This window comes from Hyaena hyaena, unplaced genomic scaffold, assembly GCF_003009895.1.
Source record: "Hyaena hyaena isolate Hyena2069 unplaced genomic scaffold, ASM300989v1 scaffold_615, whole genome shotgun sequence".
NCBI classification, from domain to species: Eukaryota; Metazoa; Chordata; class Mammalia; order Carnivora; family Hyaenidae; genus Hyaena; species Hyaena hyaena.
Window position 1 is genome coordinate 749776 of NW_024081248.1, and position 13173 is coordinate 762948.

General features: G+C 40.3%; 1 protein-coding gene across 1 annotated transcript in view; it reads right to left on the reverse strand.

The window, feature by feature from the left end:
• KIAA2012 (KIAA2012 ortholog) overlaps positions 1 to 5991 on the reverse strand; it is a 109294-nt gene extending 103303 nt beyond the window's left edge. Inside the window, exons 1-2 of the mRNA XM_039257403.1 lie at positions 5829 to 5991; positions 4159 to 4443 (exon numbers count right to left, since the gene is read on the reverse strand). Coding sequence (XP_039113334.1) covers positions 4159 to 4443; positions 5829 to 5912 — 369 coding nt within the window. The 5' untranslated portion in view covers positions 5913 to 5991. The remainder of the gene's footprint in view (positions 1 to 4158; positions 4444 to 5828) is intronic.
• Between the last annotated feature and the right edge of the window lie 7182 nt (positions 5992 to 13173).

Genomic DNA, 13173 nt, shown 5'->3' on the forward strand with positions numbered 1-13173 from the left:
CCACTCAATTGTCTCTGCTTGAGCACCGACCTCCAAGGCACCTTGTTGACTTATTGGGAATGACTTATTCTGGCCCTGGTATGATGATTGCACCTTGTGAAGGAAATTGTTTTAGCTTGGAAAAATGCTGATACTTAGTAATCTGGAAATAATGATCAGGACTGAGTAATCGATGACACAGAAAGGTCAGCTACCACTTTCGGGTTTACATTAATAAAATAATAACTTTGGTACAGACTGACGTACTATTCCTGGGCATGGATGATGTTATAGGAACTATAAGCCCTGTGGCCAATGTTTAGATGTTTTCTTTTGTGGCTATAGGAGCAACATTGCGTTTCCTGAAAAACTTGTTTTCCTAATACTTCCCATAAAGTGATAAACAGGCTATTGACCCCTGCTCACAAAGAAGTAATTTTTGCCTTTACTATGCTAAAACCATCCTGTTTATATTTGAATGCCACTTCTGGGCTGTTCCCCATACACCTATGCATATCAATATTCTGGAAAGTTTTTACTGATCAAATAATTTATCATCAGAATGCCACTTCTGTGCTATCCCCCAAACACTTAATCATAAAATAAAGCTAAGTCTCAGACAGTGCAGAGATGCCTGTCTGGTGACCAGAAGGATTCTCGGGGCTCTCTCATCCCTCTCTCGCTGACACCATCCCTCCCTCAGGGACCCCTGGACCTGCTGGAGCAGGACTCCGACAGTTTTCTATATTGCTAGTCTCGAATTCTGGTATAATTATCTATATGGCTGTATAATCTCAAGTGAATGACTCAAACTCTCTGTGCTCTAATTTCCTCACCTCTAAGATGGGATAATAAAGTACCTACCCTCAGGACTGATAGGAAGCATGCATGAGTTATATACAAAAAGTACTTAATGCAGTGGCAGGAACATAGTAAATACTCAAAAAATGTTAATGAACTTTGGTATTTTTGTTACATGAATATTACTTTATAACCTGACTTAAAAATATTCTGTGGATATTTTCTCATGTTATTCATGGCTAATATATGACTTTATTGCCCAACCCCAAATCCATTATGTGACTGTGCCATAATTTATTTAATCAATGTTTCATTGTTGGATATTTATTATTTTCAATGCTTTGTCTAGTAACAAATAACCTGTAGTATACATTTCTGTGCATAAATCTTTGGGCACAACTCTAATTATTTCCTAAGGCAAATTCCTAAAAGTAGAATGCTGAATCAGAGTATTACATAGGCTTTTGCCAAAATGCCCTTCAGAAAAGTCATGTGAATGTGTGCTCCTAATATATGAGATGGTTCATTTCCCCAGAGCCTTTCCAGCACAGGATATTATGATTTTAAAAGCTTCTTGCCAGTCTGTAGTTTTCATAATCAGATAGTGGTCTGCAGTTCACAAAGCTCTCCTCTTCCAAGCTGTTCATTTTCTTCAAACCCAAATCCCTTCAAGTTCCTCCTCCTATTTCAACTTATGGCATCCTTTAATCTTACATTTCTACCCTGTAACTAGTTCTTTTCTTTCTAGTTTCTTTACACCATTTCTCTTCTACCCATCTGGAGATAGACTACAGTATTACTGTTTTGTTACAGGTGTGTGTTATATACCTGGTTAAGTGGGTACCACAGGAAGACAAGAACTTCCCTTTTTCCTGAGCCCAAGTCTAACCCAAAATGAAGCCATCCCCAAATAGACTCTTCTACTTTACAAAATAAAAATATCCCTGCTGCCTGAAATATTTAAGCCATATAGACAAGTGTCTGAAAGCTGTGGAAGGTATTCTTACTCTTGACAATAAGTTAGCCTACATAGCAGGGTCCATCCAGGAAAACAGAAACTGCTCTAAGTATTTAAACTCAGCAAAAATTTATTGTACAGTTGATTAGAGAGCTCAGAAGCCAGAAAGATGGTGAAGCAACATTGAGATTAGTAACATTGGGAAGCCAGCACCATCCCTGGGCTCAAGGACAGAGGAAGGAGTAGGTGGGGTCAGCTGGAGGAACCTGGCAAGGAGCCACACTAGGCCTATCTGTAAGGAGCAGGACCACAGAGGTGATGCAGGTGTTTCTCACCACCTACAGATAGAATGGAAGGGGAGACATACCTTGGCTTTTCTCTTCTCTCTCTCCAATCTCCTTCCAATGTCTTTCACTGGCAAATTCAATTAGAAGCCAGTTGACACAGATGTTTGTGGAAGTATATATAGTCTGTGGTGAACCCTACTTTTGTGTAGAGCAAAGTAAGGTAAAGGAGAGGAATGAATGTGAAGGCAAACAGACCAAGTCCTGGCACAGCAACATCTGGAGGCTCTTCCAAGCCCACGGACAATACAGCACAAGTGCAAAGCATGCCTGCCCTGGAGAGGTTGGCAATCCCAGGTTTGAATTCTAGCTCTGTCATTTACTAGCTCTGAGACCTTGGCCAGATCACTTAACTCCTCTAAGCCTCAGTTTCCTCATTTATGAAAGGGGGCAAGAAAAACCATATGTCACAGGGTCACTGTGAAGATTAAATAAAATAATAGCTATAAAATAATAGTAAACATTCCACAATAATTGGTTTCCTTTCACCCAAGAATTGATGATTTTAAGAGAAAGGACAATTGGGTATTTGGCCAAGTCATTAAGCTTCTCTCTATTTCTTTATAATAGCATATTTCTTTATTTAAATTTTAGTTAACATGCTTCTCTGTATTTTGAAAGAAGGAAAAAGGGCAGAGGAATCTTTCATTTTGGAAGCTCTGCATAGGGTGGGGTAGGTGATACGCTACCCAATAATGATATTGGAAGACGATGTAAGAAACACTGAAAGTATCCTACGTGATCGATTTACTCATTCCACAAATATTTATGGATACTCACTATTTTCTGGAAATGACTTATACATGGTCCCTGCCCTCAAGGAGATGGTGACAGATAGACAAAGTGATAAATGGTAATATATAATTGTGTGGGAATGTTCACGGAGGAGGGAGCAATGGGATATCTCTGCCTAGAGAAGTGGAGAACACTTGACTGGGGAAATGACATCTGAGTCATATTTTGAAGGGTAAGCAGGAGAAGGAGAAGCAGATACAAAAGCATAGAGTCAGGAAAGGGCACAAAGTGTTTGAGGAATGGTAAGCTATTCGTATGGGTAGGGCCTTGGGTTCATAGTTCAGATGGTCGTAAGAACAAGAGGTAGATGTGGCTGGATATGGAAGAGAAAGTCAGCGTGAAGGGCCTGGTATAGGTAGCTAATGACTTTATCCCATGGGGAATGAGAAGCCAACAGACTTTTAAGCTAGGAAGTGGGGGCACCTTGGTGGTGCAGTTAAGCAACTGGGGCTTCATTTCAACTCAGGTTAGGATCTTGAGTTTTGTGAGTTCAAGCCACATGTCTGGTTCTGTGCTAACAGCACAGAGCCTGCTTGGGATTCTCTCTCTCTCTGCCTCTCCCCCACTCTCATTCTCTCACTCTCTTTCTCTCTCAAAAAATACATAAACTTAAAAAAAATAACTAGGGAGTGACCCAGCATCTATAACTTAGAATTGAGTAAAATGACACATCTTCCAAGACTCTCACATGGCCTTGCCAAAGGGCTGATGCATGCAGTTATGTAAAGCAGGGGCCATGTGGACATCTCATAAGACATTAGAAGGTATGAATCAGAAAAATGAGCACAGGGATTTTCCCTTAATATTAAATTCAGAATGGAAAAATTCATTAACTTCTGCAGATGCTGAAGGGCTCAAGGTAAATATTTAAAATGTTCTCCCTCTCATTTCCACAAAGCCAAAAACATCAGAGGTGTGATGATGATGCTTGTGGCTATGAAACAGGATTTCAAGGATTCTGATGAAATGTCTGCTGGCCTGGATCTGTCTGAGGCTGAAAAGGGGTTTGTGTTACTCTAACAGAAAGGAAAATACAAAATGATGGTCATAGAGCCCTTTATGCTTTCAGAGCCTTTTCACATACATTATCTCATTTAAGCCTCTTGACAACTGAGTGAGGCAGATAAGGCCAAGAGTACAATCCCATTTTAGAGATGAAGAAATGGAGGTCTGAGGGTTTCATACTTTCTCTAGGGTCTGAGAAATTACAGACAAAGCTACTACTGGATTTCTAGACACATAGGCCAGCGCCTTCCCCAAACCCAGGACTGTTCTGCCTACCTGTCCCCTTCCATATGCCAGGATGGCTTCTTTGAGGTCCTGAAGTGTGTGCAGTTCAAAACCCAGCCTCTTCCTGTGGCCTTTGGGGTGGTAGGGGCCTTTTCTTGTCCCTTCAGGTGTCCATGCTGATAAGGCTAAACCCTCTGAGTAGAGGATCAGGGCTCCTTTTCTAGTACTGAATGTTTTAGGAAGAAAGAGGCTCCAGGTGTGCTGATTGGCAATGCCATCATCCTGCGGTTTGCTGACCAGGACATAATCTTCTGGGGACTTCCAGTTCAAGTAATCCTGCAATGGAAAGAAACCACTTTGATCCAAGGCCCCTTTATAGCAATAATACTTGTGCAAGCTGTTTGACATTTTTAAATTAAAAAAATGTTTGTTTTTGAGAGAGTGCAGGCGGGAGAAAGGCAGAGAGAGGGGGCACAGCGGATCCGAGTGGGCTCTGTGCTGACAGCAGTGAACCAGATGTGGGGCTTGAACTCACAAACCATGAAATCATGATCTGAGCTGAAGTCAGACGCTCAACCGACTGAGCCACCCAGGTGCCCTGACATTTTTTTAGTGATTGAGTTTCTCTGGATGCTCCCTTGGTATCACAGAACAACCATTCTTCTTAGCAACTGGTTTTATTCACCAGACCTCAGAATCAGTAGAAACTAGAGCAGGGTTCTGTTTTATCCCCTACAACTTTCAGGAGAGCCATTCATGCCCAGAGTCTTAAATAGGGTATAGAGTGTAGGTTACAGACCAGTCAAAATTTCCTGGTATGCAAGTAGGTAGTCAAAATCATCAAGAGCAGAAGATAACTTTGAAATTAGAACTGGATTAGCTGGCAGTTTAGATAGGGGAAAACCATTCCAACCATCACTTCAACTGTACACAGGGAGAATTTCTATATATTCCAGATGCTATGTAACATTACCTAATTTGGCTATTTAGGACCCTATAAAGTAGTTGCATATCTTGTAAGTAAGTAAATGCCATTGGCCACAGAGGTCCTTTGAAACTTCATATATCTTTTAACACAGCAAAGGTCAAATATCAACGACAAACTACCAAGACAATGGAAATCTCTGTTGATCCAAAAATTTTCAAAGAATCCCACTGGATTTCTTATTCCTGGCAAGATTCAATGGAATAAAATTCCAGTACAAGGGAATTTTGCCACCTCTTTAAGATCTTCTAAAATGAGATCTATTTTTATTGTTTATTAAATTTTTTTTGGCCTATGTTAAGTATGCACCCTCTGGGTTGAATTTCAGAAAGTTCAAGGAAGCTATTGAAATGGCACAAACATATACAACATTACAACCACAGAGCACAACTTCTCAAAACCAAACAGCCATCAACTTGCCTAGAACCCACATGGAAATTCTAGTCTTGAACCAAACCATCTGAATTCTAGACAATCTGGAATCTCCTTCAGTCTAAAGCAAATGAAGCTGTAAGTTAGTGTCCAAGGAGAAGGAAGAGGGTCCCAATGGCAATATCAATGTACAAGCAAACTTCCTTATTTTCTTGAGTTTCACCAAGGAGGGAAGGTCTACCAGCGACCCCCACCGCCTCACTAACAAACAGAACCAAAACACACATGGCTCAGCCCCAAATGGAAAAATAGAGCATTCCTTTCCCACCCCCAAAATATGCCTTTATTCAGATGTAAGACTCACCTCTGGTTCAAAATAGACTTCTAGCTTCTGTTTGTTCTGGACCAACTTCCCATGTCCCCGGCTCAGGAGAGAGAGCGTGAACATGTTTCCCTTCTGACCACCCTTCTCAAGGGCAGTTCATCTTGGTTTTGAAGGCTGAAAACTGGTCACACCTCAAGATTTCCTGAGCTCAGCAGTGAGCCCTAGAAGACCACAAACACTGGGCCTTTTATTAAATACATTTTTCCTTCGTACAGAAGCTTCTTAATAACAACCAGCCACACAGTTTAGACAGTGTGTGTCTTTGTCAGGAGAAAAAAATAAACTGCAAACCCAGACTCCTCTAGCTCTGGATTGTCTACTCTCTGGGCAACCTCTCTCTCCTCTTCGCCTGTGGTCTTGTTGTCTCTTGGTCCTGTTGCTCTGTTACCGGCCTTGTGCATCCACAGATCTGGGCCACGGCACCATCCTTCCCATTGTGAGCAGAGGTTGTTTCCTGGTTGCTATGGCAGCACAGGGAAGTGAAGTCTCTTAAATCAGCCTAGACAAGGGAGAGACTGCTGAGGGCAGTGCTCACACACTGGGGGGAGGGAAGGTCTAGGCTCAGATTTCAAGTCCTGATTGCAGGAGCAGGGGCGATGTTGGGATATTTTTTTTTTTTTTTTTTGGTTATAGTACTCATCTTGCTTTTAGAAAGTGTCTCTCCCTTTCTCCCAATATGCAAGCTTTTCACTGTCAACTAACCATTAACGGACTCAGAGGAGTCGCCTAGGTCACCTAAAGCAACCTGTGACGTTTTCCTTGGCTAAGCTCCAGCATCTCCTCAACTGGACATGAGGTCTTTTTATGGTAGTTGCTGCTTTGAGTGCAGATACCAGGAATCTCCAGATTCCTTTGCATATCTCACTTGGACAACTTGCAATCTCCAGAGGGGGTTACTTTAGGAGACAAAGGTGGGGGAGGGGCATTTGGTTATCACAATGACTGGAGACCACTGCTGGCATTTAGCAAGTAGAGGTCTGAGTTGCTAAATGTTCTGCAGTGTGTAGGACTGTCCTACATGATGCAGAATTTTCCCAGTCTGTATACCAGAGGCACTTCCTTTGAGAAAAATGGCTGTAGTCTGGGCTGCTTGGTTCTCCTTGATGCTGACACTATGAGGACAGAACACTATGAGGACAGAACACTATGAGGAAAGAGTGTCAAGAAACCAAAGGATCTTTTTGCTGGTGATCTAGGGCCTTGCTTTGGCGTGGAAAACCAACCTGCCCTGTCTTCTGTCAGCTGAACCTCCAGGGCAACCTGTGAGAGTCCCCCCCTGCTGATCTGTGTGAAGAAGTACAACAAGCTATAGGACCCGTTACCTTTAAAAAAACAAAGAACCTTTTTAAAAATGTTTTATTTATTTTTCAGAGAGAGAGAAAACAGGTAATGGGCAGAGAGAGGGGGAGACACAGAATCTGAAACAGGCTTCAGGCTCTGAGCTGTCAGCACAGAGCCTGATATAGGGCTCACATTTGTGAGCCGTGAGATCATGACCTGAGCCCGAGTCAGCCACTTAACCAATTGAGCCACCCAGGTGCCCCTACAGGTCCTGTTGCCTTTTAGATCTCCCTCTGCGATGGCAACTTTCCCAAGAGGCAGTCTCAAGTCTATGAGGAAGAAATGCAGGTCATGCTATATAGTTAGATTGGGTTTATCATGGAAAATTAGGATATTAAATGCAGAGGCCCAAAACTGAATTTAGTCAAAACCACAGTGGATGCCACTTTAATACTCATTAGAATGGCTATTACTAAAAACAAAACAAAATGAAACAGAAAATAAAAATGTTAGTGAGGATACAAAGAAATTAGGACCCCTGTGCACTATTGGTGGGAATGTGAAATGGTGCAGCCACTATAGAAAACAGTATGTCAATTCCTCAAAAATTAAACACAGAATTACCATATGATCTAGCAATTTTACTTCTGGCTATATAATCCAAAAGAAATGAAAGCAGAGATTCAAATAGATATTTAAATACCCATGTTTATAGCAGGATTACTCACAATAGCCAAAACATGGAAACAATTCAAGTATTCACTGACAGATGCATGAACAAAACATGACATATATGATGGAATATTATTCAGCCTTGAAAAGAAAAGAAATTTGGACATATGCTACAGTATGGAAGGAACTTGAAGATATTATGCTAAGTGAAATAAGCTAGTCATAAAGGGACAAATATTACATGATTCCAATTATATGAGATATTTAGAGTTGTCAAATTCATAGAGACAAAATGTGGAATGGTGTTTTCCAGGGAAAGCAGGAGGAAGGAATGGAAAGTTAGTGTTTAATGAGTACAGAATTTCAGTTTGGGAAGATAAAAAAGGGTCTGGAGATGGGCAGCAGTGATAATTGTAAAACATGGATGTAGTTAATGTCACTAAATGGTACACTTAAAATGATAAAAATTATAAATTTCATGTTATGTTTATTTTACCACGATTAAAATTAAAAAAAGAAAAGAAAACAAAAAACAGGATCTATCACTTTATAATCTGAAGGCCAATTGGTTGTAATTACTTTGGAGTAAATTCCTTACAGCAGGTAAGACAAATTCTACAAAATGAGGCTTCCAAATAGTTTACAAGGTTTTTTTTTTTTTTAAGTTTATTTATTTATTTTGAGAGAGAGAGAGTCCAAATGGGGAAAGGGGCAGAGAGAGAGAGAGAATTCCGAGCCTCATGCGGGGCTTGAACTCACAAACTGTGAGATCATGACCTGAGCTGAAGGTAGATGCTCAGCCACCCAAACGCCCCAGTTTACAGGGATCTTAAGCTACAGTTACTCCCTCTCTTCCCCTTTCTGTGCCTTTGAAGTGCAGAAAGGACCCTCAACAAAATTTACTGTAATTATATTTATAATTGATATATATTACTGTACATAGTCCCTACCCTCAAGAAGCTCCCAGCAGGGAGAAAGGTTAGGCATTTATGAACTAGCACCTGAAAGGCGATGTGACAGATATGATCATGGAGATGGAGATAAGTAGGCGCTCCAGGAAAAGAGGTGAGGAGGTGATGTGTGATGGGCCTTCATAGAAGGCTACTAAGGGAAGGGATATTAAAGGTGAGCTTTAATGGACAGCAGTGTATGGCAGGGAGAGAAGATGAAAGAGGACCCTGCAGGAGACATGGCAGGAAAGTCTGAGATCTTTGGAGAAGGGGCAACTGCTTTGGTGTAGCCAAAGCCATGGGTTATGTGGACAGAGATGAAGCTGGAAAATCAGGCCAGCTGGCCAAGGTCATGAAGGCCACATGTGCCTTGTTAGGGCACTTTGGACTTTGTTCTTCAGGTTTGTTTGTTTGTTTATTATTTTATGAGATGTAAGAGTGGGAGAAGGACAAAAAGAATTGATGTGAAGGATTTTGAGGTAAAATCAGCAAAACATGGAAAGTTACAGGATTCAGAATTAGATTGCTTAGGTATTTTTAGTAGAATCATTTCAAACATTTGGGTCATTAAAACACATGTCATTTTCTAACCTTCATGTTTTCATAGAACTTCAGACTTGAAGTTTGTTTTCCTCACAGGTTCATAATGAGATTTATTTTGAATTTCAAAGGAAGAAACAGCCCCAATCCATTACCGAAAATTAAATTACATGGAACATATCATAAAACATAGTAGTTCAGAGTAATCTGTATGACATTAGTTCTACTTGTTCTTTAATAAGACTGTGTAAAATACTATAGTGTTTGTTGTCTCAAACATTTCTATGCTGTGTTGTTTGTAGTAGGGCATAAAACTTGGTTCTTTTTACCGTAGGCTTAAGTGGGTGAATTCCAATAGAACTGATTTCTTTTTTTTCTTTTAATTTATTTATTTTTCCATTTTCACTGACAAATAATTGACATACTTTATTCAAGTAGGTTTTTTACAGCAAGGGGTAATGGGATTCCACCAGGTTTTAGAAAGATAACTCTGAGAACAATATAACAATGGATAGGATGAGGAATGCCTATCTCATAAACTTCCAGGTGAACTTGTAGAACCTTGTAGCCCAGGCCAACCTTCTCTTGGATTTGAATGAATTAGTCAACTTTGTCAGGAATAATCACTTGCTAAATGATTTTGAGTGAGACATAGAAGGGGAAACTCTATACCAACTGCAATGAAATACAAATATTGCTGTTTTGAGAATGCTGTTGCTCAGGGAAGAGAGTAAAGAGCACAAGAAGGAAGTGACAGAGTGACTGGGACCCAAATAAGAACCACTACTGTCAGCCAAAGAATGACTCCAAGTTTCTCCGGTGGAAATTCATCCTCTGAGCTCACTTGACTGAATTGTTAATTCACCCATACATGGCAAACTCCAGGAAGTGACCTTGCTGAGTCTAGGATGAGTGAGCAAAATACCCAGGTGCCCATCTGGCTCTCCCAACACTGTGACAAGGCTCCCAGGTCTCTTTGGGGTTGTAATCTATGAGCAGTCAGACCACAACCCAAAGCAGGTTTCTCCTAAACTGTCATGTTTACATCCTTGCTGTTTAATATGGACAATGAACAGATATACAGATCAATTAATAGACATTTAAAAGCATTTACTCAGTCCCCAAAGCAGTTTATGGAAAGTCCATTTAGAAAGCGATCAAGGTTACTGCAATTCTAAAGTGCTTGGGGAATCTCAGATGAAAGGCCCTTGTAACTGGAAAGTATTTATAACTCAAGAAGAAACCCTCCACACCCATGTTATATAACACCAACACCATCTCCTGGCATGCCTGACCTGTCAGCCCATGCAGCATGTCTGTTTAAATTACACTGTAAATTCTATAGGGTGGAGACCTTGTTTTTATGGTTTGTAAAGCATCATGAATAACCATGGCACTCTGTAAATAAATAGAAACCACATGAAACAAAGAAAAGAGATGTTATTCAATGGCCATGTTCCTACTGCATCCAGGAATTTGTCCCTTGCTCCAAAGTACTCAGGGTAAGTGGATGCCATTCTAGGAAAGTGGCCTGTGGGATAGTGTCAGGATCCTCATTTCACTTTAAAGGGCAGTATGATAGTGTTTTCCAGGAATTGTAATCATCTGGAGGGGTAGCCTACAAGAAGAGTTATTGATGTTGCCCTTGTTACCCAAAGAGGAAAGACCAGTGCACAGAGAGATTAAATGATTTGCACAAAGCCACAGAGCCAACCAGAGGTGAAATGGGATCTTGTCCAAATTTGGTCCTCATCCCAGTCTGTTGTTCATCCCATTTCTGCAACAAAGTTGTAGAAACTATTTCTGAGAAGCTATATCATGGTTAAAATCTAGCAGTCAGTAAACTGTTATGTCTGAGGTCACCACAATGCCCTCTTCAGCCACAAAGGTGGTGACTGGACACCATATCTGTGTCTGGCTGTGCAAAGGCCTCAAAACACTCTTATCTCTCCAACCTTGCTTCTTCTCACTTTATCTTGCAAATCTAGTTGCATGAGAATGTTGGAAATCACATTTTCAGGTTTTCAACCTTTTGCTCTAGAGGGAAGGTGGAAGGAAGGTTGATAGAGTCATCGATAGTTATCTATCACAAGCACCAAAGACAAGTTGTAGGAGAAAGTCAAAACAAAGGATTTTTTAAAATACAGGCAATGTCGATGCCAATCAGTATCACCTTGCATTGTTAAGTCTCCATTTACATGTGTTTTATACTTCCAACTAGACTGTAAGTCTTTGGAAGGTAGGGACTATATCTTATGGTTCTTAGTACTTCCCATAGCACCCTTACGTATCGTAGGAGCTGCATAAAAATTTGTTGCTTGCTTTTTCACATGCCCATAGAGATGTGCAATGATCTTTGGGCCAGCAGGAAAGATATACAAAAGAAGATAATTAGATCAAAACCTGTTTTAATAGGCTATACTTTGCCTATAGCACAAAGCTTAAAGCTGTAGGTCAAAGACTGACCAACAAAAACTTGGTATTCAAAGGCTGTAAGGGCACCAAGAAAATCAGTGTGTAGCATACAGCTCTCTAAATTTGTTGGAAGAAGCACGGACCTGCTGAGGATAAGTTACTTGGCTTGCTCAGAGGTTTGGGCCAATTTCTCACGTGGTGCAGGTCAGGTTTGAAAGAAGAAAATACAAAAGGCAATAAAGAATATTCTAAAATAATAGAAAGGGAAAGTGATGACTCCCTACTTCCTTTCTCTCTTTATGTATAAATTATCACCCCATGGCCTGCCTAGTTCAGGAGGGAGGAGACTGAAGATCTATTTATTTCAGATCTTTCTGAAGGGTTTGTTTTGGGAGTCTAAAATACTTAGCTATGCTTTTGCTCAGGGCTTCATTTTATTAGTAGGAGTGCTCACAGTAATGGCAAGCTTTTAAATTTATGGTGGGGAGATAATAAGTTGGAGACAAAATAAAACTCACACATTTTTGGAACTTTCATAACATGGGGAAAATCAATCACTGTTCTGGCTAGCAACTCAGTCACTGGGGACAAAAGTAACAAGCCTTCATAGGAACCAACCTGTGGAGGGTGATGAGAGCAGCGGTGATTTTAATTCTAAAGGGATAATCTCAGAGGAGATGCCGTTCATCAAAAGTACATGGATTCTGATAACTTGAACATTAGAATAAGAAGATAAAATATTTTATCAATGTCATTAGTATGGTTGTAGGAAAATTTCTTCTTTTGAATTTCATCAAATATTGTTATGATGATGTTTATTCAATTAACAAATTGATGATTTATGTAAGGCACTGAATGCAATGTCTGGTACATAATATGTGCTCAATACATAGAAATTATTGTTTAACAGAAAATTTCATTCCATAATTTAGAATACACATGAATTCTCTCTCCACCATTAGCACATAGTAGCGAGATTTTACTATACAAAATGATGTTCTGCAAGTCATTTCCTCATGGTAGGGAATCTCATGTTGAGTAGACAGTAAGTCTAAGTTGCTGAGCTGCACAATCAGACAATGCTCAGTCACCTGACTTCCAGTTCATTTTCTAAATTCTGTGATGAGAATAATTTTTATACTCTCTAACCACCACAAAGTAAAAATTGTAAACTGTCTGCTAATAATTTTAGAGAAATATTAATTTGATATATAAACCATGTATTTTTTTTCAAGGACATATGTGTTATGTAAGCCAAGCTATACACAAATTCTCTTCCCACCATTTGCCCACATTGGTAAGGTTTTGATGTACAGATTGATGTGTCCCCACCCTCAGTCCCAGGGAGCAGGGACTGACAGTCTGAGGAAGAGGAAGGGGCATCAGGGAGCTTGCGTTCTGGGAGAGCCTTCATCTCAAGGCCCATGCGTTGCTACAGTTCACCTTGTGAACCCAGGAGCCCCTAG